The 27,777-nt window shown below is 41.7% G+C and overlaps 1 protein-coding gene across 3 annotated transcripts; it reads left to right on the forward strand.

The window, feature by feature from the left end:
- The first annotated feature begins 313 nt into the window (after nucleotides 1–313).
- On the forward strand, nucleotides 314–20,951 carry ZNF684 (zinc finger protein 684). Of its 3 annotated transcripts, XM_066375977.1 has the most exons (8): nucleotides 314–453; nucleotides 2,760–2,946; nucleotides 7,508–7,546; nucleotides 12,266–12,363; nucleotides 14,141–14,267; nucleotides 15,463–15,510; nucleotides 18,315–18,371; nucleotides 19,447–20,951. In XM_066375977.1, the coding sequence occupies exons 4-8, from the start codon at nucleotides 12,304–12,306 to the stop codon at nucleotides 20,361–20,363; spliced, it is 1,209 nt and encodes a 402-aa protein (XP_066232074.1). In that variant the 5' UTR covers nucleotides 314–453; nucleotides 2,760–2,946; nucleotides 7,508–7,546; nucleotides 12,266–12,303; the 3' UTR covers nucleotides 20,364–20,951. The 3 variants fall into 3 exon arrangements, with proteins under 3 accessions (XP_066232074.1, XP_066232076.1, XP_066232075.1); XM_066375979.1 differs by lacking the exon at nucleotides 18,315–18,371; XM_066375978.1 differs by lacking the exon at nucleotides 12,266–12,363.
- The last annotated feature ends 6,826 nt before the right edge of the window (nucleotides 20,952–27,777 follow it).

The raw sequence follows: 27,777 nt of genomic DNA on the forward strand, positions 1-27,777 counted from the left end.
ACTTTCATTTTACATCCTGAACTACTTCTAACGAACTGAGCTATAACTTAATTATAACCAACTAAATAGTTTATCATTTTAAACAAATATATGTGCACCTGCCTTTTACAAATGAGCATGGCTCTCAAGACAGCCCCAAAGATACAAACCCAGGAATCTCCCCCGAAAGTGGTAGAAGCAGCTGACGTTTTCAGAAAGAGAGCTCCAGGGGCCTTATGGGAAATGTAGTCTCCGATGGATGGCATGCACCGCGGGGGAGCCTGGGAACTCTAGGTGGCAGTTACTTCCGCACATGCGCAGTGTGGCGGTAGGCGGCATTCTGTAGTTTTCAGACCTCTGTCGCTGAGTAAGAGTGGGTGTTGCTCCCTGAGTCTGGGACAGCTCTGAGAGCTGATGTGGGACTTCCACCCGGAGCTGGGAGCGTGGCGGTGAAAGGCTGACAGGTATGACTGCGTGACAAAGGGAAGGGCGGGGAGAAAGACGGGCCGGATTTTTGGCTTACCTAAGAGAAGGTAAAACTTAGCCCGCACGTGCGGTGACTTTGGGTGTGTGGGCCCTTTCCAATTCTGGAGTAGTTCAGAGAAAGCAAGCGCCGGGCTCCGACTGTCACTCAGTGGGATCCTAGATCCTGGCCGGTGCTGGGGCAGGCTCAGTTTGCATTCTAGCCTTCGCTGGTATAGGTCACTGTGTAGGAGTGTTTGCATCAAACTGTACCTTTCTAGGTTACAAAAGCACCGTTGGCCCTGCCAGAGCAGGGAGATGTTAAATCATTTCAAAAAATCTGGGAAAAAGTATATATTTCTAGAGAAACTACTGTGCTCTTTAAGGTATTCTAACGCAAGTATCACCTGAAGTAATTGTTGTCTTCATTTTTCATTTGAATTAACTGAAGCTGAGAAAGGGGAAGAGTCTTGGCCAGACTCACAGCTTAGTAAGTGAATTTTCTCCAAATTCCTTTTTTTTTTTGGAAGATAGCTCCATACCAAAAAAACCAAACAGAGTTGGATTTATTCTTTTGAAATATTTGATGACTGACCAGGTGGTGGCACAGTGGATAGAGTGTAGGAGTGGGACGTGGAGGACCCAGGTTCGAAACCCCGAGGTCGCCGGCTTGAGTGCAGGCTCACCAGCTCGAATGTGGGGGTCACCAGCTTGAGCGAGGGGTTGCTGGCTTGAACGTGGGATCATAGATATGACCCCATGGTCACTGGCTTGAGCCCAAGGTCGCTGGCTTGAGCAAGGGGTCACTTGTTCTGCTATAGCCCCCTCCCCCCAGTCAAGGCACATATAAGAAAGCAATCAATGAACAACTAAGGTGATGCAATTAAGAATTGATGCTTCCCAGAATTGATGCTTCTCATCTCTCTCCCTTCCTGTCTGTCTGTACCTTATCTGTCCCTCTTTCTGTCTCTGTCAAAAAAAAAAAAAAATATATATATATATATATATATATTTGAGCAGTGACTACTGACTAAATTTCGATTTGTCAGCATTTTTAAGGGTCACTAGGTGAATCTGTAGATCTTCCAGTGAAGATTGTGTAAATAAAGCTGTCAGTCCCTCTTGCACATGCTAGCCTTTGTAGGGCCCCAGCAGTACTGCTTGGAGACAGAGACAGACACATACACACACATTTGAAGTCTAAACTGAAGGGCTCCATCTTAAAAAAAAAAATTCTTGGATTTCTAGATCTAGCCTTCTCAGTTGTGGATGAAGAAGGGGCCACAGACTAAACAGACAAGCTCAGGTGAGCCCTGCATAGTGGCTTTGCAGACTCAGAGACCTAAAGTTACCACACAGGAGGGTCTAAAAGCAGTTCATGGCGGAAGTCATGTCCTAGGGTGGTATTTTTCTCTATAAAGGTCAGTGCTGGCCTTAAAGGAGCCTGTCGTCTTTTGCATCTACAACCTGATAACATGCCTTTGAAATGAAGGATAGGCCCTGGCCGATTGGCTCAGTGGTAGAGCGTTGGCCTGGCGTGTGGGAGTCCCGGGTTCAATTTCTGGCCAAGGCACACAGGAGAAGCACCCATCTGCTTCTCCACCCCTCCCCCTCTCCTTCCTCTCTGTCTCTCTCTTCCCCTCCCGCAGCCAGGGCTCCACTGGAGCAAAGTTGGCCCGGGCGCTGAGGATGGCTCCATGGCCTCTGCCTCAGGTGCTAGAATGGCTTTGGTTGCAACAGAGCAATGCCCCAGATGGGCAGAGCATCGCCCCCTGGTGGGCGTGCCGGGTGGATCCTGGTCGGGCGCATGCGGGAGTCTGTCTGACTGCCTCCCTGTTTCTAACTTCAGAAAAAATAAAAATTAAAAAAAAGAAAGAAAGAAAGAAATGAAGGATAATCTTTTTCTGCCCCTGCTTTAGGGCAGCCATCCCATCAGAACAGGAACCACCAAATCTCCTCATTGTAATTGTTGTCAACTGTTAACTGTCTTATCTTGTGATATAAAAGAAGTTTGAGTCTATACATTTTTACTTTTTATCCAGTCCGGAGATCTGTCAGTTTTGCTTTCTCTCGCCTCCCTAATCACCAATCAATTTCATGTAATCCCTGTACCGCTTTCCCTTTGATTCTGCTGTATAAAATAAGTGGTGAAGGCGCCATGTTCCAGAGCACTTTCTCAAGCCGTTGAGGCTTTGCTTCCCAGCTGTTGTCAACAGTTTGGCTCAAATAAACTGATAAAAAATTCTTACAGGTCTTGAAGTTTCTTATGTTGACACAGTGAAGCCAACCTAACTTGAGATCTCTTACACCAGGTTTAGCGCGGAGACCACAGAAGCACAGGAAGCAATGACTTCCAGTGATGCTGAGCTTCAGAGACCAGGCTTTTACTTATTCTTTTAACTTGTTGTATGGACAGTAGCCATGGCTACCATCACAGCCACCTGGCCCGTGCAGATTCTCATTTGATTCGGACAGACAGTAACGAAACAACGGAGCCAAGAACTGGTAGGCCATTAGCTTTAATCCTAGCTTGCACCCGGCGGGCAAGAAATACACACAGTGGGAAAACACTTCCCTTTCCATTTAGGGCTCCCAAAGCCACTGACTTATTCAAGTTTCCTAGAATCAAAGGTTTCTAACCTCACCAGCCTTATTTACCTCTGTTCCCCATCTCCTTCTCTCTGCACAAACTGGCTTCTCCTTCAGCACTCTGCCATCTTGGCTGCTTCTCCTCTCCTCCACATGGCCTTTCTCTGCTCTCCTCCAGCATGGGCTCCTCTGCCGCATTTTATAGTATAGAAATAAAAACCTTTAATCCAATATACAAACAAGGAAGTCTCTGATACAGTCACTTAGGGTGGGAAAGACTTAGTCTTAAAACTAAGTCTTAGACCAGGGGTCGGGAACCTATGGCTCGCGAGCCAGATGTGGCTCTTTTGATGGCTGCATCTGGCTTGCAGACAAATCTTTAATAAAAAAATAATAATGTTAAAAATATAAAACATTCTCATATATTACAATCCATTCATTTCCTACCTCTCATGTTCATGGTTGCGGGTAGCTGGAGCCAATCACAGCTGTCCTCCGGGACAACACCAAATTTTTATTGGATAATGCATAACGTACACGGGCCGTTGTGAGGTCAGGAAGTAAACTTCCCTCCTTTTAATCAAGTAGTCAGCTAGCTAATTGCAGAAACCCTTTTGATGAAGAAGATGGCTAAAAGAAAAAAAGATGAGGAGTATCGTACTTTTCAGCAGGAATGGACAGAGGAATTCACCTTTGTGGAGAGAGCAGGTTCTGCGTGTGTCTAATATGCAAAGATAAAATTGCATTGATGAAACAGTCAAATATAAAGTGGCACTTCGACACATGCCATACTACATTTGCATTGAAATATCCAGCAGGGGACAGCATGAAGAAAGCATGTCAAGAGCTACTGTGCAGAGTGCAAGCTAGTCAGCAGCAACTCTGTGTTTGAACCCAACAAGGTGACTGGAATTCGGCTAGCTTTGCTGGTGCTTTAGCAAGTGTGAGAAACGGAAAGCCATTCACAGACGGGGAGTATGCCAAAACATTCATGCTTGATGTTGCCAATGAACTTTTTGACGACCTTTCGGATAAAGACAAGATAATCAAATGAATAAAAGACACGCCTCTGTTGGCAAGAACTGTTCACAATCGTACCATCATGATGGCAAATCAAAATGAGGCAACACAAGTGAAGGACATAAGTGCAGCACCATTCTTTTCTCTCGCTTTGGATGAGTCAACAGACATAAGCCATTTATCCCAGTTCAGCGTGATTGCAAGGTATGCTGTCGGTGACACACTACATGAGGAAAGTCTTGCTGTTTTGCCTATGAAAGAGACAAGAGGGGAGGATTTACTCAAGTCTTTCACTGAGGTTGCTAAAGAAAAAATCTACAGATGGATAAACTTATTTTGGTATGTACTGATGGTGCTCCGTGCATGGTGGGGAAAAACAGAGGATTCGTAGTGCTTCTTCGTGAACATGAAAAGAGACCCATCCTAAGTTTTCACTGCATCCTACATCAGGAGGTGCTTTGTGCTCAGATGTGGCAAGCAGCTTGGTGAGGTGATGTTGCTGGTCATTTGGGTGGTCAACTTTATTGTTGCCTGAGCTTTAAATGATTGCCAGTTTAAAACACTGCTGGATGAAGTTGGGAATAAATAATTATCCTGGTCTGCTTCTGCACAGCAATGTGCGTTGGTTGTCAAGAGGGAAGTTGCTCAGCCGTTTCATGGCTTGTCTGAGCGAAATCTGGACTTTTCTTGAAATGAAAAACGTCGAGCATCCTGAGTTAGCTAACACTGAATGGCTCCTGAAGTTCTACTATCTTGTGGACATGACTAAACATCTGAACCAGCTCAATGTGAAAATGCAAGGCGTTGGAAATACAGTCTTATCCCTTCAACAAGCAATGTTTGCATTTGAAAACAAGCTGGAACTCTTCATCGCCAATATTGAAACAGGTTGTTTACTACACTTTGAAAAACTGGGAGAGTTTAAAGATGCATGCACAGCAAGTGACCCTGCTCAGCATCTTGATCTCCAGCAGCTAGCAGGCTTCACATCTAATCTCCTGCAGTCATTCAAAGCAGGCTTTGGAGAATTTCGTGAGCGCACTCGTCTTTGTTTGTTTGTTTTGTTTTGTTTTTTCATTTTTCCAAAGCTGGAAACAGGGAGGCAGTCAGACAGACTCCCGCATGCGCCCGACCGGGATCCAGCCGGTATGCCCACCAGGGGGCGATGCTCTGCCCCTCTGGGGCGTCGCTCTGTTGCATCCAGAGCCATTCTAGCACCTGAGGCAGAGGCCACAGAGCCATCCTCAGTGCCCGGGCCATCCTCGCTCCAATGGAGCCTTGGCTGCGGGAGGGGAAGAGAGAGACAGAGAGGAAGGAGAGGGGGAGGGGTGGAGAAGCAGATGGGCGCTTTTCCTGTGTGCCCTGGCTGGGAATCGAACCTGGGACTCCTGCACGCCAGGCCGACGCTCTGCCGCTGAGCCAACTGGCCAGGGCCTTGCACTCGTCTTTTTAAGTTCATCACCATCCACATGAGTGTGCAGTGGACAACGCCGACCTGAGTTACATCCCCGGTGTCTCCATCAGAGATATTGAGCTACAAGCTGCTGACCTGAAGGCCTCAGACATGTGGGTGAATAAGTTCAAGTCACTGAATGAAGATTTGGAAAGACTTGCACGACAGCAAGCAGAATTGGTGAGCAAACGCAAGTAGGGAGAAATGAAAAAACTTCAACCCTGGACCAGCTGATTGTCAAAACTTGGAACGCGCTTCCCATCACATACCACACACTGCAGTGTGTGAATATTGCTGTACTGACAATGTTTGGCTCTACGTATGCATGGGAGCAGTCTTTCTCACATCTAAAGAACGTTAAGAACAACCTACGATCACGTTTAATGGATGGAAGTCTCAACGCCTGCATGAAACTTAACCTCACCATGTATCAACCAGACTACAAAGCCATCAGCAAAACCATGCAGCACCAGAAGTCGCATTAATGGTAAGAAGTACTTTATTCATCGTTGGTTAGCAACAGTATAACAACGTTATTAAAAAGAATTCAGAGACTTATTGTACTTTAAAAGTGTTGGCCTTACATAAAATGCACACATTTACTTGTATTTACTGTTAAACATATGGTATGGCTCTCAAGGAATTACATTTTAAAATATGTGGTGTTCATGGCTCTCTCAGCCAAAAAGGTTCCCGACCCCTGCCTTAGGCTATAATGACCCTTCCTGCCTTCTTACAGCCTCTCCCCCACACCCAATGCAAACTATAAGTGAGCAAACATATATATCATATTTACAAACTTATTTGACTAACACTTGTTCATTATTATTTTCTTAGGATAAATTTCTGGGGGGGAAAGTTACTGGTTCAAAGGTCAATAACTGGCCCTGCCTGGTTTGCTGAGTGGTAGAGCTTCGACCCCATGTGTGGAAGTCCCAGGTTCGATTCCCAGCCAGGGCACACTGGAGAAGCACCCATCTATTTCTCCATCCTTCCCCCTTTCCTTTCCCTCTATCTCTCTTCCTCTCCCTCAGCCAAGGCTCCATTGGATCAAAGTTGACCCGGACGCTGAGGATGGCTCCATGGCCTCCACTTCAAGTGCTAGAATGGCTCTGGGGCAACGGATCATCACTCCAGATGGGCAGAGCATCACCCCCTATTGGGTTTGCTGGGTGGATCCCGGTCAGGTGCATGTGGGATTCTGTCTCTCCGCCTCCGTTTCTCACTTCAGAAAAATACAAACAAACAAACAAAAAAAAGGTCAACTTGCTCTATAGATCAGTAGGACAGAAGTGTACACCATCCATATATTCATAACAGAATCACAAGTAGGGAGTGTATGTAAGGCCAGGAGCCACCATCATGGCCATTCACATGCAGGTTCCCATTGGATTCGGGCAGATGGTAAAGAAATGGTGGAGTCAGAGGATGGTGAGCCATTCTGTTTATTGGTGTCTCACCAAGACAGGCAAGCCACAAGAGAAGCCAAGGGAAAAGCAGGTTTTCTGCAACCTGCTTTTCCCATGGAGGGCAGGAGATCAGGGAGGCCCCTGCAATGGTGATAGCAGGAACTGAGAGAGCAGGCCCCCGGTCTGTCCCCATTTTATAGTGTAGAAATCAAAAGCTTTAATCCAATATACAAATAAGGAAGTCTTTGATACAAAGTCACTTATCTAAGGCATAAATGGGATTCCTCATAAGAGTGCACCTCCCCCTATCATGCAACAGTCAAGGGTGTGGGGCTATAATGACTTTGCCAGCTTACAGCCTGTCTCCCACACCAAAAGCGAGCAAACATATGTCATATTTAAAAAAACTTATTTGACCAACAGTGGTGCTTTTAAAATAGGGGCTTTTCTGACTGGCTAGAAACATTCTCCCATTTGGTGGCATTCTCTGAGGCTGCATTGTGAGTACTTATGTTCCGATAGAGCAGGATTCTGCATTGCAGTCCTGGTCTTTCATGTCCTGCTATTATTCTCTTTCCCATTTTTACTTTCATAGATCTCTGTGCAAGAATTGCAGAAAATGATTAACCTCCAGGTAAGACATCCATTTAATTTATTCAGTCATTTAAACCTCTCAAAGTCCATATAAAAAGGAAATTATAGTACAGTCAGGGAAAATGTAAATTGAATAGATGAGGTCCAAAAGGAAATTTAGAAAATAGGCAAATTGATACTTCGGTCACAGGGTCTGCACATAGTTGTAATAAATTTGAGCTGTATTTGTGTATCCACTGTTTCTGACAGTCATAGAAAATGGATAACCAGTTAAAGTGTTGGCATTGTCTGTGAGGATAAAGCAAAGTAGTTTCCGAGATAAGTAAAGATTTTCCTGGCACATTCCTCTGAAGAAAATATCTTATAAAGGGTTTTCATAGAGATAATATTAAAAACTCACATCAAGAGCCCTGTGATAAATATAACATCTGATTTCCTATGCCTTTCTCTTAGAGTGTTTCCTGGAGTAAAAAGTGCCAAGCAGTACTATATAAACCCTTTTAAAGTTCATCTGGAAAAATAAGTAACAGGTATCCTTGTGCATTTTTCAGTGTCTTCAGCCATTCTTTTTTTTTTTTTTTTGTGGCAGAGACAGAGTCAGAGAGAAGGACAGACAGACAGGAAGGGAGAGAGATGAGAAACATCAATTCTTCATTGCAGCTCCTTTAGTTCATTGATTGCTTTCTCATATGTGCCTTGACTGGGGGGCTACAGCAGACCGAGTAACCCCTTGCTCAAGCCAGTGACCTTGGGCGCAAGCTAGTGAGCCTTGCTCAAACCAGATGAGCCCGCACTCAAGCTGGCAACCTTGAGGTCTCGAACCTGAGTCCTCTGCATCCCAGTCAGACGCTCTATCTACTGCGCCACCGCCTGGTCAGGTTCTTCAGCCATTCTTGAGCAGTTTCTCTTCCTTTTTCAGTGTCTTCAGCCATTCTTGACCAGTTTCTCTTCTATGTGCATTTTAAAATGAAGTTGTCAAAGTTCCTGAAGAAGTATGTTAGGTGTTTTTATTATGATTGCATTACACTTTTAGATTACTTTGAAGAGAATTAATGACTTTTCAGTAATGAGTCTTTAACTTATTTAATTTTTTATATGTCCTTCATTATAGTTTCATAGTAATTCTTGTACATTTTTTGTAATGTTTATTCTTTATTTAATTTTTAGCGAGAGACAGAGAGAGATAAGCATTGACTCTTAGTTACCGCACTTTAGTTGTTAATTGGTTGCTTTTTTCCTTAAATTCATTTTTTATTATTTATTCATTTTAGAGGTAGGGGTGAGCAGACAGAAAGAAGGGCAGGGGGAGGAGCAGGAAGCATCAACTCCTATATGTTGCCTTGACCAGGCAAGCCCGGGGTTTTGAATGGGCAACCTCAGTGTTCCAGGTTGACACTATATCCACTGCACCAGCACAGGTCTGGCATTTGATTGCTTTCTCATATGTGCCTTGACCTGGGGGCTCTAGGTGAGCCAATGACCATGAGGTCATGTCCATGATCCCACACTCAAGCCAGTAACTTCAGGGTTTCAAACCTGGGTCCTCAGCATCACAGGCTGATGCTCCATCCACTGTGCCACAACCTGGTCAGGCTGTAATGTTTATTCTTATGTGGTTAAAGTTGCTATTGAGAATGATAAATTTTTTTTCATTATATTTTCTTATTGGCTATTCTGTTATATAGGAAAGTATGGATTAATCTGTTTGGCTTTGTAGTTATGCACTGCTTTACAACTGAGAAATGCATCGTTAAGCATTCTGTCATTGGTTGAACATCATATAATATAATCACATCATATTAAATGTACACAAGCCTAGATGGTATAACCAACTACAAATGTAGGCTAGATGGTATCAGCTGTTGCTTCTAGGTTGCAAGTCTGTATAGTATATTACAACATGCGATTAAACCATGTATGTATAAAACAACATGCGATTAAACCAAGTACAAGAGAAAATGATTCAATCAAGAGAACTGTAAACATGAAACGTATGAGGCTGCTGGCATAACATACCATACTGTTTTACAGAAAACATTTTTTTGTTTTTTGACAGGGACAGAGTCAGAGAGAGGAACAGATAGGGACAGACAGACAGGAAGGAAGAGAAATGAGAAGCATCACGTCTTCCTTGTGGCACCTTAGTTGTTCAGTGATTGCTTTCTCATATGTTCCTTGATGGGGGGCAGGGAGGGGAGGGCCTACAGAAGAGCAGGTGACTTCAAGCCAGTGACCTTTGGGCTCAAGCCAGCGACCATGAGGTCATTTCCATGATCTTATGCTCAAGCAAGCGAACCTGTGCTCAGGCTGGATGAGCCTGCACTCAAGCCAACAACCTTAGGGTTTTGAACCTGGGTCCTCTGTGTCCCAGTCCGAGGCTCTATCCACTGCACCACTTCCTGATCAGGCCAGGAAACTTTTTTTTTTTTTTTTTTTGTATTTTTCTAAAGTTGGAAATGGGGAGGCAGTCAGACAGACTCCTGCATGTGCCCGACTGGGATCCACCCGGCATGCCCACCAGGGGGCAATGTTCTGCCCATCCGGGGCATCGCTCTGCCACAATCAGAGCCATTCTAGTGCCTGAGGTAGAGGCCACAGAGCCATCCTCAGCGCCTGGGCAAACTTTGCTCCAATGGAGCCTTGGCTGCAGGAGGGGAAGAGAGAGACAGAGAGGAAGGAGAGGGGGAGGGGTGGAGAAGCAGATGGGTGCTTCTCCTGTGTGCCCTGGCCGGGAATCGAACCCTGGACTCCCGCACGCCAGGCCGATGCTCTACCACGGAGCCAGCCTGCCAGGGCCGAAACTATTTTTTAGTAAGTAGAAATAGTACACTTTAAAATAACAATAAAAAGTTTAGTATAGTAAATAGTAAATCAGTAACAATAGTTTATTATCATTGTCAAATATTATATACTGTACATAATTATATGTGGTATATACTTTTATATGACTGGCAGCACAATAGGTTTGTTTACACCAGCATCGTCACAAACACATGAATAATGTGTTGTACTATGAGGTTATGACAGCTACAACATCACTAGGTGATAGGAATTTTTCAGCACCATTATACTCTTCTGGTATCACAACTGTCTATATGGTCAGTCATTGACAGAAACATTATGCAGCACATGACTGTATGTTAATTTCTAGAATTCTTCTTAAGTCTAAGAGGTTTTTAATTGATTTTTAGATTTTTAAGTTAGACAATCCTGTATTCTTCAAATGGAGTTTGTCCCTGACTGCTCAATATGTATATCTCTGTTTTTTCTTGTCTTATTGCAATGGACAGGACTTCTAGTAATTATAATTTTGAATATGATTGCTAGCCAAAATCTTTTTGTTCTATTTTTAATGGGAATGTTTCCAGTGTTTCACTGTTTCCTCTTGTATTGTGGTAAATAGTTGTCTTTTGTTTTTGTTTGTGACCATTATTTTCATAAATGGGTTTTTTTTTAAAATCATATTCTTTTTTAATACCTGTCAATTAAGTTATATATTTTTTTCTTTAGCAGTTTAGAGAATTTCTAATACATTTACTAATATTGAGCTATCTATGTATTCCTGGGATAAACCTTACCTAGTCTCTTAACTAAAAGGGCAAAGTAGTAAATATTTTAGGCCTGAAAGGTATATAGGCTCTGTGGAAACAACACAACTCTGCCCTTATAGTTGAGATAAAATATAACTATGTCTCAGTAACACTTTATTTACAAAAATAGTAGGCCAGCCCATGTGTTATGTAGCTGCTGACCCCTACTCCCTCCTGCTCTCTATGGTCTTAATATTTCTTTGTGACAGACATGTAGCCATATGCCTTTTTAAATTTCAATATAAGGCCTGGCCTGTGGTGGCACAGTGGATAAAGCATTGACGTGGAATGCTGAGGTTGCTGGTTTGGAACCCTGGGCTTGCCTGGTCAAGGCACAAATGGGAGTTGATGTTTCCTGCTCCTTTCCCCTTCTCTTTATTTCTCTCTCTCTCCCCCTCCCCCCTCTCCCCCTCTCCCCCTCTCCTCTTCTCCCCCTTTCCCTCTCCCTCTCCCTCTCCCTCTCCCTTTCCCTTTTCCTCTCTCCCTTTCTCCTCTCTAAAATGAGTAAATAGCCTGACCTGTGGTGGCGCAGTGAATAAAGCGTCATCCTGGAATGCTGAGTTCGCCAGTTCAAAGCCTTGGCTTCCCTGGTCAAGGCACATATGGGACTTGATGCTTCCTGCTCCTCCCACGCCTCTTTCTCTCTCTAAAATGAATAAATAAAAAAATCTTTAAAATGAGTAAATAAAATCTTTTTTAAAATTTAAATTTAAGTTAATTAAGCACGAGTTTGGCTTTATGGTTGAGAGGATATATTTTATCATGTTAACAAAAATTCGCATCTTCCTATTTTATTATGCTTATGTGGGCCCCTTAACATCTTACTGTACTTACACGTTTATTTTCAAGTGTCTAATAGATTGTAAGATTACTGAGGGCAGTAATTTTCTTGTTTTTGCATCACTAGTATAGTATCTGGTCATCATTAAATATAAGTGAATGAATGAAGACTACTATATAAGCAATATTTTAAAGTGATTTTATTGATATATAATTTGCATGTTAACAGTTGACCTGTTTAAAGGATATATCATTCACTATTTTTGGTATATTCATGGAATTGTGAAACCATCACTACTATCTAATTTTAGAACATTTCATTACTTGCAAAAGAAACTCCATACCCATTCCTTCCTTCCCCAGCCCTAATTTACTTATTGTTTTTATAGATTTGCCTATTCTGAACATTTTATACAAATGGAATCATATGGCTGACCAGGCAGTGGTGCAGTGGATGGAGCATCAGACTGGGATGCAGAGGACCCAGGTTCGAGACCCCAAGGTTGCCTGCTTGAGTGTGGGCTCATCTGGTTTGAGCATGGGGTCGCTGGCTTTAGCATGGGACCATAGACATGACCCCATGTTGCTGGCTTGAGCCCAAAGGTCACTGATTTGAGCAAGGGGTCACACTCTGCTGTAGCACACACACACCCCCACGGCACATATGAGAAAGCAATCAATGAACAACTAAGGTGTCGCAATGCGCAATGGAAAACTAATGATTGATGCTTCTCATCTCTCCGTCCCTGTCTGTCTGTCCTTCTCTCTGTCTCGCAAAAACAAAAACAAATGGAATCATACAATATGTGATTGTTTGTAACTTTTTTCACCCATATTTTCATCTATGTTTTAGTTGCCTTTTAATTGTTGAGCAGTATTGCATCATGTGCAGTATTTTTTATCCATTCATTAGTTGATGGATACCCAAACTGGTTTCACTTCTTGGCTATTAATAATTCTGCTTGCTATGAACATCTGTGCACAGGTTTTTGTGTGGGTATGTATTTTCAGTTATCTTGAGTATGTACCTATTAGGAATTGTTGGATCATATGGTAACTCTTTTTAACATTTTGCAGAGCTGCCAACTGTTTTTTTTGTTTGTTTTTTAGTTGCCGCACTTATCGTTGTCTTTAATTTTAGCCATCCTAGTGGGTGTGAAGTGATACCTTATTAATAGAGATTTTGATTCACATTTTACTAATGACTGATGAAGTTGAGCATCTTTTAATGTGCTCATGGACTATTTATGTCTTTGGAAAAATTTCTGTTCAAATACTTTTCCTATTTTCAAATTAGCTTGTCTTGTTATTGTTGTGTAATGAGTTCTTTTTATATTCTAGATACATATCACTTATCAGATACGTGATTTGCAAATATATCCCCCATTCTGTGTTGTGTTTTCACTTTCTTATTTTTATTTTTTTTACGTGAGAGGAGGAGAGATAGTGAGACAGACTCCCACATGCCCTGACCGGGATCTACCTGGCAACCCATGTCCGGGTCTGATGCTTGAAATAGTGCCTAAGGCTGACACACTTGGACCAACCGAGCTATCCTCAGTGCTCGGGACCTATGCTCAAACCAATCAAGTCACTGGCTGTGGAAAGAGGGAGAGGGAGGGGAAGAAAAGCAGATGGTCGCTTCTCTTTTGTATCCTGACCAGGTCTGGGATGCTTCAATACCGGGCTGATGCTCTAGCCACTGAGCAAACCAGCTAGGGGCCGTGTTTTCACTTTCTTGATGGTGTCCTTTGAACCACAAGATTTTAAAATTTTGATGAATTCCAACTTACCTATTTTTCTTTTGTCACTTACATTTTTTCTGTCATATTAAAAAAAACACCTGCTAATCCAAGATCACAAAGATTTACTCCTGTTTTCTTCTAAGATATTTTAGGTTTAGCTCTTACCTTTAGACCTCTCAACCATTTTTAGTTCATTTTGAATATGATGTGAGGGGTATATGGGAGTGGGGGAGTTCCACTTCATTCTTTTGCTTATGTATATCCGACTGTCCCAACACCATTTGTTAAAAAGATTATACTTTCCCCCATTGAATTGTCTTGGCACTAGTTGAATATTTTAAATAAGACTTTTGTCTCTATTACGGAGTCTACTTCTGAATCAGACACGCAGTTGTTATCATATATAACTTTCTGAAAACTTGGCAATGAACATGATATGACCAGAAGAGACTGACATGATTATTTTGCAAGTCCCCAAATGATTCACACTTTAGTTTGAAGATTAATGTGCTGTTGCAGGGATCAGTGACATTCCAGGATGTGGCTGTGGACTTCACCTCAGAGGAGTGGCAGCTGCTTGACTGTGATCAGAGAACATTGTATTGGGATGTGATGTTGGAGAACTTTAGAAACCTCATCTCAGTGGGTAAGGACAGTGGGTAGTAACTTTTCATTGTAATTCAGAATCTATTAATAGTGCCCTTCCTTGAAGGCTTGTGAAAACTGAACGTTCTGAAGCTTTAGTGAGTTTGGCCCTAAATTTTAGTGATCAGAGATTCTTCATCCCCTTTGGAAGTCAGTCTGTTTATTCTTCTACCTCCCCAAGTGGAGAAGAGTCTTTCTGTTCTAAAGACTTTGTCATCGTTGATAGGCCCTGAGACTCAAGGAGACCTGAGTTGTGAGGCAGTTTGTCCCTAGCACAATTGTTCCCAGCTGTGTTGTTTCCCATGAACGGGGTGTCCAGTTACCAAAACAAAAGTGATCTTCAAGGTAGAGTAAGGACAAGAGCTGCAGATGGTGGTGGGAGAGAACCCAAATTGGAGCCACCCTGGTGAGTCAGAGAAAAACAGGTAGATGAGAGTTTTAGGAATTAGTCATTGAGGAACAGGCACTTCTGAAATATTTTTCAGGAAGCATTTCTTAACAGCCACACACCTTTGGAAGTTACTGGGTACACCTGACATAACATCATCAGATGTCCAAATGACACCTTCACTTTTACTCTCCCCGCACTGCTGCTCTTTCTCTGTGCTCAGCTCTTGTATGAATGATTGTCCCTTTCTTCTCTACTCGCACTGCCTGCTTCATCTAGTCCTTGCTTTGTTCTCTTAATTCCTAAAATCCTCATTCCCCTTCCTCCCCAACATGACTGCAGATCTTTTCCATACATCTGATCCTTAGCGTGTAGTCAGATAGTGTGAATTTGAAGTCTTACTCCACCAATCACTGTCTAACCTAATTACTTTGTAGCACAATTTTATTTATAAAATAGGGAAAATATTAATCCTTACCTTGTCTACATTCTAGTTTATCTGTCTGTTTCATGTGGCAATATTGATTATCTATTGGAAATTCTCTTCTAACTTTAGGTTGGTTCCTTGCCTTCACCCTTTCTTACTGCTTTTTCAGCTTGTGCTTCTTGCCTTCTCTTCTACCTTCTGAACTTTTCTGACAGTAACTCCCTCTGAAACAATCACTAAAGACTAAAGTTATGTGTTTTATACTGTCTTCAGCATCTTTGCCTGACTGCCTATCACCCTAATTTTATCCTACCTGGCCTTATAGTTGCTTTTTTTCTTAGCCAATATTCTTCAACCTTCACCACTGTCTTTATATTACAGTAAAGGATAACGACTGGCCTGCTGCTTTGCAGTCTCAAAATCACTGTGGTAAGCAATTTAGTTTTTTTTTCCTCTCAAGAATTTCTCCTTAAGTACTGTTGTGACTTATTGCCTATTATTTCAACTATTAGTTTATCCCAGACTGATTCAAAATAAAAATTTCACTTTCCACAGAGCCTATAGAAGAAGTACATTTCAAATGATTAAGACACCAATTAAGTGTTTTTTAGATTACCTAGGACCTTAACTACTGGCATAAACCAAATGAATTAAAAAAAATTTTTATTGTATTTATTAGGGTGACATTGGTTAATAAAATCATACAAGTTTCAGGTACACAATTAAACCAAATTAATTTTAACTCCTGATATGTTGTCTAGGCTGTTCATATTCCTTTATTGTGAATTCTTTTATATTTTTTGGTTTATCTTAGATGTTCCTGCAAGATTTATTAAAATTATTCTATTTTTATTTTCATGTTCCTGATAAACATAAGTTATTCCTTTCTACCTTGTATTGTGATATGTAAATGGCTTTTAAATCCCTCTCCAACATGATCCCATTTTCTTTATCCAGAATTGTTCATCTTTTCCCTATTCCATGGCAGTTGGGTTCATTAGTGTTCCCTGTACACAGTTTTCTCTGCATCAGTCCTTTTATTCTGGTGGGCTCCATCTAACTAAAACCAGTATGCTATTAAATCTGAGTTCAGTTTTCTCTTTAATGGTAACTCCAGCCTAGGTTAATTTCTACGTTCTTTGAACTCCCATCCCAACTCTAATATGGATTTGTCATAAAAACCTGACTGGGTAGCTCAGTTGGTTAGAGCATCATATGATATGTCAAGGTTGCGGGTTTGATACCTTGTCAGGGCACGTACAAGAATCAACCAATGAGTGCATAAATAAAATGGAACAACAAATTGATGTTTATTTTTCTCTCTCAAATCAATCAAAAAATTTGTTTTTGACAAATCCTGTCTTAGATTTTTTTAAAAGCAAGTTTTCTTATGGTAATGCCCTGAAGAGAAAGACCTATATCATTTTTCCTTTACACTATTGTTGGACACATAAAGGACATTCAATGAACATTTCATTCTTTTTTTTTTTTTTAAGTGAGAGTAGGGGAGATACAGAGAGTCCCACATGTGCCCTGGCTAGGATCCACCTGGCAACCCCTGTCTGGGGCCAATGCTCTGCCCATCTGGGGCTGCTGGCAACAGAGCTATTTTTAGTGCCTGAGGCAGAGGCTTGACAAAGCCATCCTCCGTGCCCAGGGCCAATGTGCTTGAATCAATGGAGCCATGGGTGTGGGAGAAGAAGAGAGAGATAGGAGGGGGAGAAGCAGATGGTTGCTCCCCCTGTGTGCCCAGACTGGGAAGCAAACACCAGCTCTTGAATGACTTGTGTGGACATTATACTCCTGGGCTTGGAACTCTGTCTACAGATATGTCTCAGCTTGGTTTGGATGGGGTTAGAGGACTGGAGTTACAAGAATATTCCTGAAGGGAACTGACATTGTGCCAGGTGATTAAGAGGAAAAAGATGTAAATGAGGGAAATGGAGCTATCCTGATAGGGTGATCTAGAGGTTAGTTAGTGAGGTCATTGCGCTACCACTGAGCCAACTGGTCAGGGCCTAATTCTTGCTTGTTTGTTTTTTAAGATTTTATTTATTGATTTTAGAAGGTGGAGGGGAGAGAAAAAGAGAGGGAGCAAGGAGTATTCATATGTGCCTTGATGGGTTTCAAGCCGGCAACCTCAGTGTTCCAGGTTGATGTTCTCTCCACTGTGCCACCACAGGTCGGGCCATTTCATTAATTCAGTATTGTAAAGTCAGCATTGTGGGGATGTTTCTTATTCTTAGTTTCAAGAAGGCTCTTGTTTCCTTAGAAGTATTCAAAGAAAGCAAAACAACAAAAACCAATGAGTTTTTTCCAGATATGTAAACTGTAGTAAAAGAAGGCAAAACTTAGCCATATAAAATATATATAAATTGATGGGTGTGGAACATTTGTTCATTGCATGATAACATTGCGGTTCTGTTCTAAGTTAATTGTCAAAATGCATGATGTAGGCAGCAGCAGTGACTATCTTAGACATTCAGAGAAAATGGAGCTTAAAGTTTAAGGTATGCGAGTATTAGAAGTCTTTTTTTATTTTTATTTTTTATTTATTTATTTTTTTACAGAGACAGAAAGAGAGAGAGAGAGATAGGGACAGACAGACAGGAATGGAGAGAGGTGAGAAGCATCAATCATCGTTGCGACATCATTTCTTGTTGCGACATCTTAGTTGTTCATTGATTGCTTTCTCATATGTGCGTTGACCGCGGGCCTTCAGCAGACCGAGTGACCCCTTGCTTGAGCCAGCAACCTTGGGTCCAAGCTGGTGAGCTTTTTGCTCAAGCCAGATGAGCCTGCGCTCAAGCTGGTGACCTCAGGGTCTCAAACCTGGGTCCTCTGCATCCCAGTCCGATGCTCTATCCACTGCGCCACTGCCTGGTCAGGCTGGAAGTCTTTTTTTAATATCTTGAAACGGTGGTTCCTCCCTAAAGATATCTAAGCACTAGATAGGATAAGAGGGGATAAAGGAGGGCAAGTTACAGTGGGAAAGGAGCATGAGCAAAAGATTGTAGCTAAAGTCTAGAATCCTTGAACGGAAGGTTTTTGTTGAGGACTAGAAGAAAGCATGCTTAGATACCATGAGTGAATTCATTATATTGCAAAGTTTGTTCACCAGGCTAATTACCTCGGGTTTTTCAGCTGGTTATTATTGGTTGAGGTAACATGGGATGCTGATTCCCATTGGTTGAAGTGAGGAGAGAATACAGAAACCCAATCCCTATATTTAGAACCACTCTGTGAAGATTGTAGTCTGTGGCCACTACTCAGTCCAGCTCCACAGAAAGGTAAGTCATGGAGCAAGAGGCTAAGGATTTTGTGTTAAAACTCCATATGGAAGGAATCTCAGAAACGGAATTATAATGCCCTCTTCCTAGTTTCTTTTTTTCTTTCTTTTTTGATGGAGTGACAGATTTGGGATTTATGGGGTTTTGAGGATAGGCATGAAAAAGTCTGACTTCAGGACCAAGGCAAATTTCTGGGGATTACTTTGTTAGGCAGATTGATAGAGGATATAAAAACAGTTCTTGTAAAAAAAAAATATGACAAATAGTTTTCATACATAGAAACCCAGTCAGAATAAAAATGACAGCAAGCAGACTGAATCTGCGCTTGGGCTAAGGATGACTTTCCACTTGAATGACTTGTGTGGACATTGTACTCCTGGGCTTACAAATAAGTACATGGGAAAATGAGTCCCAGCTGTAGTCAAGTTGGAGCTCTGTCTACAGATATGTCTCAGCTGTGGTTTGGATGGGGTTAGGACTGGAGTTACAAGAATATTCCTGAAGGGAACTGACATTGTGCCAGGTGATTAAGAGGAAAAAGATGTGAATGAGGGAAACGGAGCTATAGGGTAATCTAGAGATTAGTTAGTGAGGACTCTGGTTCTGATCTGCCTCCTCTTAATTTATCCTCTGATATTTTCTCTTAACTCCTTTGTCTTTTGTTTCCCTAGTTACCCTATGCATTAATCAGATCTCCACAGTGGGCTTTCTTCATTCTGTGAGCTACCCATGCAGCCTTGTTTAGCAACCTTTGACTTCCTTTGTACCCTCCTCACTCACTGTACCTTGTGCCCATTTTACTGTCTTTCCACAAGTCACAAGATAAGCCATCTCTTCTCATTACTGTCATTCATCGGTTCCCATTTCCTTTTTAGAGTTTTATTCTTAAAGCTCAGGAGCTTGTTATCCAGTGTCACCCCAATAAATTCAATTTAAACTGAAAACAAAAGCTTGGGAGCAAGGCAAATACAGGATTTGTTTCAAAATGAAAGACTAGATTTCAAGTCGTATAAGTTTTTCTATAACTGTTGGTGGAAAAAAATAACTAGGAATGTTTTATTGTATTCCTTTTTAGAAGCCGACTGCCTATTTGTTGATGACTCAGAGAAGCACCAGGAAAGCAAAGACAATTTTTTGAATTCAGTTTTGTTCATGTTTAATAAAATTATGACTGTAGAGAGAGTCCATGGTTGTAGCATGAGCACAAGTTATACTGGAAAAAATCATCTGAATGCAAGAAAGATATATATACGCAAATCACATGGGAAGAGTTTGAAACCTACTTTAGACTTATTTAATTATAATAGACGTTATAATGGAGAAAACCCTTATGAATGCAAGGATTGTGGGAAAGCCTACAAAAAGAAGTTTCATTTCATTAGGCATGAAAAAAATCATACAAGAAAACAACGCTTTGAATGCAATGACTGTGGGAAAGCCTATAGCAGTAAGGCGCACCTTGCAACTCATCAGAAAATTCATAATGGAGTGAGACCCTTTGTTTGCAGTGACTGTGGGAAAGCTTTTAGGCAGAAAGCACAGCTCGTGGTCCACCAGAGACTTCACACTGGAGAGAAACCTTATGAATGCAGTCAGTGTGGGAAATCATTCACGTGGAACTCCTCCTTTTCTCAACATGTGAGATCTCATACACTGGAGAACTCATTCGTGTGTAAGGAATGTGGGAAAACCTTCAGGTATAGTTCATCCCTTAATAAACACTCTAGATTTCATACAGGAGAGAAACCCTACCATTGTATCATATGTGACAAAGCCTTTGGCAACACATCTGTGCTTGTTACGCATCAAAGAATTCACACAGGAGAAAAACCTCATGGGTGTGTTGAATGTGGCAAAGCCTTCATCAAGAAGTCTCATCTCCTTAGACATCAGATAATTCATACAGGAGAAAAGCCCTATGAATGTAACAGATGTGGTAAAGCATTTTCTCAGAAGTCAAATCTTACGGTACATCAAAAAATTCATGCATAATCACTTAATGAATATGAGAGAACCTTAGATATTAAATAAATCTTAGAGAATTCATGGTGAGAAATCCAAGAATTAGAATTAATATGGAAGAGTAAATTCCTATAAAAAGATAATTCCAAACATGTTCAGGAAGTGATAAAGTTTTTACAGAAAAATATTAAATTATAAAGAATTGATGAAAACTACTTTTACCATTCCTGATTTTATATTTATAACAAATTAGATAATTATGTGAGAGTGTACAAAATGTTTATACATAACATTATACTGAGTTTCTGCAGTAAATACCATTTTTTCTTGAAATGCGGGGGGGAAGGTGGTTTAATATGTAGTGTGAATTTCAGTAATATTTTTATCCATTTGCTGGCACTTTAATGGGCATAGCAGTATTACTGACTTGCAGAGAGAATACTCGCATCCCACCCTTGATACCTGATCAATTCCTCATCCTCTTTAATTTATAAAACTTAAGACATTTTCCTATGTATATAAACACCAAAGCAAAAAATTTAAAAATATACCAATTGAGAGAAAAACAATTGTATTCTGTATTACAGTAAGCATTCCATTGGGGAAAATAAAACACTTGTGCTCAATATTACTGTTTTTCATTGATGTATTTACATAAGATATACGCATAGGTCAAGTAGTATTTAACTGGGGCATCTAGCTGTATTTGATTTTAGTAAAGTAGGGTGTCGTTATCTTGCAACCTCTGAGGAAATGGTTTTTAGATCTGATTTTTTTTTTTTTTTGGAAGAAATTAATACAAGTTTACCTCCTAGCAGTGCCTGGAATTTTCTACACTGCCCACAAAAACTAGGAGATATTTTATTGCTTCATATTCATTTGAAATAATCCCTAATTTTTGTGAGCAGTATATATGACAGCATAGGCACCATTAATCAAGTTGAAAAGAGCAAGTTTTTCTGCATAGCAATTTTGCTTTGAAATGTGACATTTTTTTTTTCTTCATTTTTCCAAAGCTGGAAACGGGGAGGAAGTCAGACAGACTCCTGCATGCGCCCGACCGGGATCCATCCGGCATGCCCACCAGGGGGCGATGTTCTGCCCTTCTGGGGCATCGCTCTGTTGCATCCAGAGCCACTCGAGCGCCTGAGGCAGAGGCCACAGAGCCATCCCCAGCTCCCGGGCCATCTTTGCTCCAATGGAGCCTCGGCTGCGGGAGGGGAAGAGAGAGACAGAGAGGAAGGAGAGGGGGAGCGGTGGAAAAGCAGATGGGCGCTTCTCCTGTGTGCCCTGGCTGGGAATCAAACTCGGGACTCCTGCACGCCAGGCCGATGCCCTACTGCTGAGCCAATGAAATGTGACATTTTTAAAGTTCCACATATTCCCTTAAAAGGATGAACCATCCATTATTGAAGCTAAAGTTTTTATTGCTGTCCACAATATTTCTTGGTAATATTAAAAAACCTTGAGTAGTGCTAAAACAGCATGAGCCTAAATGCAGAAATAGAAATCAAGCCTCTTACATTTAAGCTCAGTTACAACTATGTTATATATTTTTTCATTAGCCTTTTTCTTTACTTTTTTTTTTTTACAGATACAGAGAGAGAGAGGGATAGACAGGAACGGAGAGAGATGAGAAGCATCAATCATCAGTTTTTTGTTGTGACACCTTAGTTCATTGATTGCTTTCTCATATGTGCCTTGACCGCAGGGCTACAGCAGACCAAGTAACCCCTTACTTGAGCCAGTGACCTTGGGTCCAAACTGGTGAGCTTTTTGCTCAAACCAGATGAGCCCGCGCTCAAGCTGGCGACCTCGGGGTCTCAAACCTGGGTCCTCCGCATCCCAGTCCTACGCTCTATCCACTATGCCACCACCTGTCAGGCTCATTAGCCTTTTTTTGAAAAATTGACAGATGGAAGCATTCGTTTGTTGTTCCACTTAGTTGTGTATTCATTGGTTGCTTCTGATATGTGCTCTGACCAGGGATCGAACCCACATTTTCAGATGATCCATTTTTTTTAACGAATAATGGTGAATGTTTATAAATGAATTATAGTGTTTTGAACAAGCATACTAGAACTTAAGGATCTAAATTAAATCTTGTGCACTGACAAAGACTCTTTGACCAAACTTGTCAGGCTCCTGAACCCTCTCCCCTTGGCCCACTGTGCACTTCCTTGTAAAATTTAGTTTTGGCAAGAACCCTGCTGCCTGACCAGGCGGTGGCGCAGTGGATAGAGCATCGGACTGGGATGCCGAGGACTCAGGTTCGAGACCCCGAGGTCGCCAGCTTGAGTGCGGGCTCATCTGGTTTGAGCAAAAAGCTCATCAGCTTGGACCCAAGGTCGCTGGCGCTGAAGGCTCATGGTCAAGACACATAAGAGAAAGCAATCAATGAGCAACTAAGATGTCGCTATGTGCAATGAAAAACTAATAATTGATGTTCTCATCTCTCCATTCCTGTCTGTCTGTCCCAGTCTATCCTCTCTCTGTCTCTAAAAAAAAAAAAAGAACCCTGTTAAGTCATGTAGCCAGAATACTCCCACCCTACCCTTGATTCCTTATGAATTCCTCATCCTCCACCATTTTTTTTAATAAATAAATTTTTATTAATTTTAATGGGGTGACATCAATAAATCAGGGTACATATATTCAAAGAAAACATGTTCAGGTTATCTTGTTATTCAATTCTATTGCATACCCATCACCCAAAGTCAGATTGTCCTCCGTCACATTCTATCTAGTTTTCTTTGTGCCCCTCCCCCTCCCCCTCTCCCTCCTTCCCTCCCCCCGCCCCCCCGTAACCACCATACTCTTCTCCATGTCTCTTAGTCTTGTTTTTATGTTCCACCAAAGTGTGGAATCCTGCAGTTCTTGTTTTTTTCTGATTTACTTATTTCACTCTGTATAATGTTATCAAGCTCCCACCATTTTTTTGTAAGTGATCTGATATCATTTCTTATGGTTGAATAGTATACCATGGTGTATATGTGCCACATCTTCTTTATCTAGTCTTCTATTTTTTTTTTTTACAGTGATTAAAGCCTTTAAGCAAACTCTTGGCCAATACAGCAAAAATCCATAAAAGAGTAGTGTCCTTAACATGTTCAAGTCCAAGTTGGCCCCAACACCATGCCAAATCCCTGAAAAATGCAATCCAACCCCAGTTCAGTCTGTTAGGAGCTGTCACAAGGAGCAGGAGTCCAGGAAAAGTCCACATTCAGGAAAAGTTCACATGGCACTGGAATTGTCACAATTCTATACTTTGAAGCTCATGTCCAAGTCCCAATGACCGCTGCTTCTAGCTGGTAATGATTCAGGTAGACTGGAAAAGCCATCTGCAGCATGTGTGGAGATATAGCTTCTGTTCTCCTCTGCCTGGAGAGATGAGACCAGGGTTCTTTTCCCTGGAGCTCTGCGACTGTGGTTTGGTAAAGAGAACCTTGGGATACACTAAGCTGGGTGGCAAAGGTAGATTCATAATAGAAGTTGGCAAAAGGGGGAAAGAGAGCTCTAAATTCGGAGTAGGTCCCAACCTGAAATATGAGTGGGGCATTGAGGTAGGAGGAATAAAGGAAACTATATATTAAACAAAGCAGCAGAAAATAGGACTATCAACACCCACAACAGAGATCTTCGAGGGAAGAATAAAAAACCTGACTATTCAGGCACGACATAGTTAAGTGGCCCTTGTTGCAAATGAGGTCAGTTTACCTGCTTTTTGGAAGAAATATCCTAGGTTCGTCCACAGTGTCGTAGATGGGGCCGACGGCCCTGGGCACCTTCAGCCTTCAGTGGCAAACCCCAGCATACTGGGCAAGGTTAGGTCATAGGTGGCTGGAGCAGGGCTGGAAGAGACTGAACCCTCCCTTAGAGGAGCGAGGGGGAAGCCTACCTTCCAGTGTCCCTGTTTCCTCACAGCAGAGGCATGTAAGTCTGGCAGGCTTTAGCTCAATGACCTTCCTTTCCACTATTGAAGCAGGACCCAAATGGCATCCTATGAGACCCCTTTGGAGCATTGGAGCCTTTAAGGGTGTATCCTAAAAGCTGGTAGTTCCCCTGATCTCTATTGGGCTTTTTCTACCTCTTGGTATCTTAAAAGCCATGCTCAGAAGATCTCGCTGAGGGATTTGAGGATCCCCATCTGCCTATATAAATCTTTTCCATATATCTGGAGCTATTTGGAAAAAGACAAATGAGTGTTATTAGCTGGATCAAATAAAGAAGGTAGTAGTTTGCAGGAGAAAAAGATTTGGTGTCTCCTGTTCATCAGCATTCAAAATAAATTTAAAAGTTTTTTAAGTAAAAAGCATGATATGGTAGACCCGTAGGAGTTCCAGGATATGACTCCCCCCTTTTAATTTTTTTTAAATTGACCTTAAAATATTTGCTGGGTACACTTTAATAATACCTTGACTTTAAAGATTGTAAGAAATACCCATAATTCGAAAGGTTTGACAAAATACAGTAAATGCTTTTGCTCCATATGCAAGAGCATTGTCAGTTTAACCAGTTTAGGAATTCCAATAATAGAACAATGCATTCAGACAATGACCTATAACATGCTTAGCAGCCTCTCCTGTTCTGACAGAGGTTACTATAAATCCAGAATAGGTATCCACTGTAACGTGGACATAGGACTGTTTGCCAAATGAAGGTATATGAGTAACATCCATTTGCCAAAGTTGTCCTGGTAGGAGTCCTTGAGGGTTAACTCCAAATGAAGGGGCAGATTGTAGTATAGGACCCCTTGGACAGGATTTCCCAATCTGCCGTGCTGCTTCCCGAGAAAGTTGAAACTGCTTACACAGGGCTGCAGCGTTCTGGTGATGAATAGTATGAGACTGAATTGCTCGATCTGTCATGGTTGCTCCAAATAATTTTCTTTTGGGTAGCTTGATCAACAAGGGCATTCCCTTATGCTAAAGCTCCAGGGAGCATGGAGTGAGCTCAAGTATGTCCTATAAAATGGAGCTCTATGTTGACAAGTCTTTTTTTTTTTTTTTTTTATAATAATTTTATTTTTTTAATGGGGTGACATCAATAAATCAGGATACATATATTCAAAGATAACAAGTCCAGGTTATCTTGTCGTTCAATTATGTTGCATACCCACCACCCAAAGTCAGATTGTCCTCTGTCACCTTCTATCTTGTTTTCTTTGTGCCCCTCCCCACCCCCTATCCCTCTCCCATTCCCCCCTCCCCCCCGTAACCACCACACTCTTATCAATGTCTCTTAGTTTCACTATTATGTCCCACCTACGTATGGAATAATACAGTTCCTGTTTTTTTCTGATTTACTTATTTCGCTTCGTATCATGTTATCAAGATCCCACCATTTTGCTGTAAATGTTCCGATGTCATCATTTCTTATGGCTGAGTAGTATTCCATAGTGTATATGTGCCACATCTTCTTTATCCAGTCATCTATTGATGGGCTTTTTGGTTGTTTCCATGTCCTGGCCACTGTGAACAATGCTGCAATAAACATGGGGCTGCATGTGTCTTTACGTATCAATGGACAAACAAGTCTTTGAAGAAGGAAGAAGTACTGAAATAGTTCATCAGCATTTGTCCCTAAGACAGCAGTCTTTATAGTGGAAATACCATAAGTAAATATTTGCTGTCTGTATATAGATTAAAGGGGGAATATGGCAAATGCTGAAAAGCCATGATAATGGCATATAATTCTAGTCTTTGATTTTAAGTTGACAGTTTCAGTATAAAGTTGTCCATTGATTTGCAAGAGCGATTTGCCATTTAGTGGAAGTTTCCCAGAGCCATTGTTGTTGATCCTTTGAAAAAAGGAACAACTATAATTTTGAGGCTCAAAACCTATAAGCTGTAAGGGTCGCCTATGCCCCTTGATAATCCAGGAGGCAACAAGATCAAAATATGGAAGTGTATTCCATGGGCTATTAGATGGTTCAATGTGCCCAAGCTGTAGCTACTCTTGTACCAATTGAGCACCTGCCCTAAGTTTCTCCTGAGAAAGGGGCCATTGGTCTACCCATACAGGATTATCTGATTTCCAAGTAATTGGGTCTGCACAATGCATTATTGAGGTAGCAGGAGCTACCAAGGCCACTATGCTAAATTTTGATATCCTAATCCACACCTTCTGGTATTGGGTGCCACTTCTATGGGGGTGAGAATTCCTCGCTGTTCTATCCCTAGTCCCTTGGTGGGAAAAAATCCCCGATCAAGCATCTGAGTACTGACTAAACCATTAGGACTGACAAGCAATGCTCCCATATTTTTCAAAACATCTCTACACCACACATTAACTGGCCATCCAGGGAGCACATAAGGCTTAAAAAATCCAGAATGTGGCCCTGGCCGGTTGGCTCAGTGGTAGAGCGTTGGCCTGGTGTGTGGAAGTCCCGGGTTTGATTCCCGGCCAGGGCACACAGAAGTGCCCATTTGCTTCTCCACCCCTCCCCCTCTCCTTCCTCTCTGTCTCTCTCTTCCCCTCCTGCAGCCGAGGCTCCATTGGAGCAAAGATGGCCAGCCGAGGCTCCATTGGAGCAAAGATGGCCCGGGAGCTGGGGATGGCTCCTTGGCCTCTGCCCCAGGTGCTAGAGTGGCTCTGGTCACAGCAGAGCGACACCCCGGAGGGGCAGAGCATCGCCCCCTGGTGGGCAGAGCGTCGATCCCGGTCGGGCGCATGCGGGAGTCTGTCTGACTGTCTCTCCCGGTTTCTAGCTTCAGAAAAATAAAAAAAAAAAAAAAAAAAAAAAAAAAAATCCAGAATGACCTTCTTAATCTTCCCAATGTAGAAAACTAGAACTTTGTTGAGGGAATTTACTCTGCCCTATACTTTGTAATTCTGTGGCTGCTGCATGAGTGGGCCAGGAAGGAGGCCAATGTAGCTTAGCAATAACAGATACATCAGCTCCAGTATCTAAAAGTCCTTTAAATTTATGCTCATGTATTGTTAGTTCCATTTCAGGGCGTTCCTGACCTATTTATTTTAAATCCAATTGGCAAAATCAGAGGAGCCAAATCACCAATTTGCTTGGGGCCCCTTTTGCAGGATGTGGCCTGAGAAGCAGAATTAGCATCCTTATACTATTCTTCTAACTGCCTGAATTAGCCATGAGACAAATTCTTTTTTCTTTTTTTAAATTTTAATGGGGTAACATTGATAAAATTGTCTTCCATCACCTTCTAACTTGTTTTCTTTGTGCCCCTCCCCTCCCCCAACCCCCTCCCTCTCCTCCTCCCCACCCTGTAACCCCAACACTGTTGTCCATATCTCTGAGTCTCATTTTTATGTCCCACCTATGTATGAAATCATATAGTTCTTAGTTTTTTCTGATTTACTTATTTCGCTCAGTATAATATTATCAAGGTCCATCCATGTTGTTGTAAAAGATTCGATGTCATCATTTCTTTTTTTTTTTTTAACTTTTTATTTTCTTTTTCTTTTTTTTATT

The sequence above is a fragment of the Saccopteryx leptura genome, chromosome 3 (genome assembly GCF_036850995.1).
Source record: "Saccopteryx leptura isolate mSacLep1 chromosome 3, mSacLep1_pri_phased_curated, whole genome shotgun sequence".
NCBI classification, from domain to species: Eukaryota; Metazoa; Chordata; class Mammalia; order Chiroptera; family Emballonuridae; genus Saccopteryx; species Saccopteryx leptura.

Excerpts from the sequence above, each read along its gene's own strand:
- ZNF684 (XM_066375977.1), top strand. The coding sequence starts at position 12,304 with ATGGCTGACCAGGCAGTGGTGCAGTGGATGGAGCATCAGACTGGGATG. Across the intron at positions 15,511-18,314 it reads GCAGTCTCAAAATCACTGTG|AACCACTCTGTGAAGATTGT; the intron begins GTAAGCAATTTA and ends CCCTATATTTAG. Across the intron at positions 18,372-19,446 it reads CAGTCCAGCTCCACAGAAAG|AAGCCGACTGCCTATTTGTT; the intron begins GTAAGTCATGGA and ends ATTCCTTTTTAG.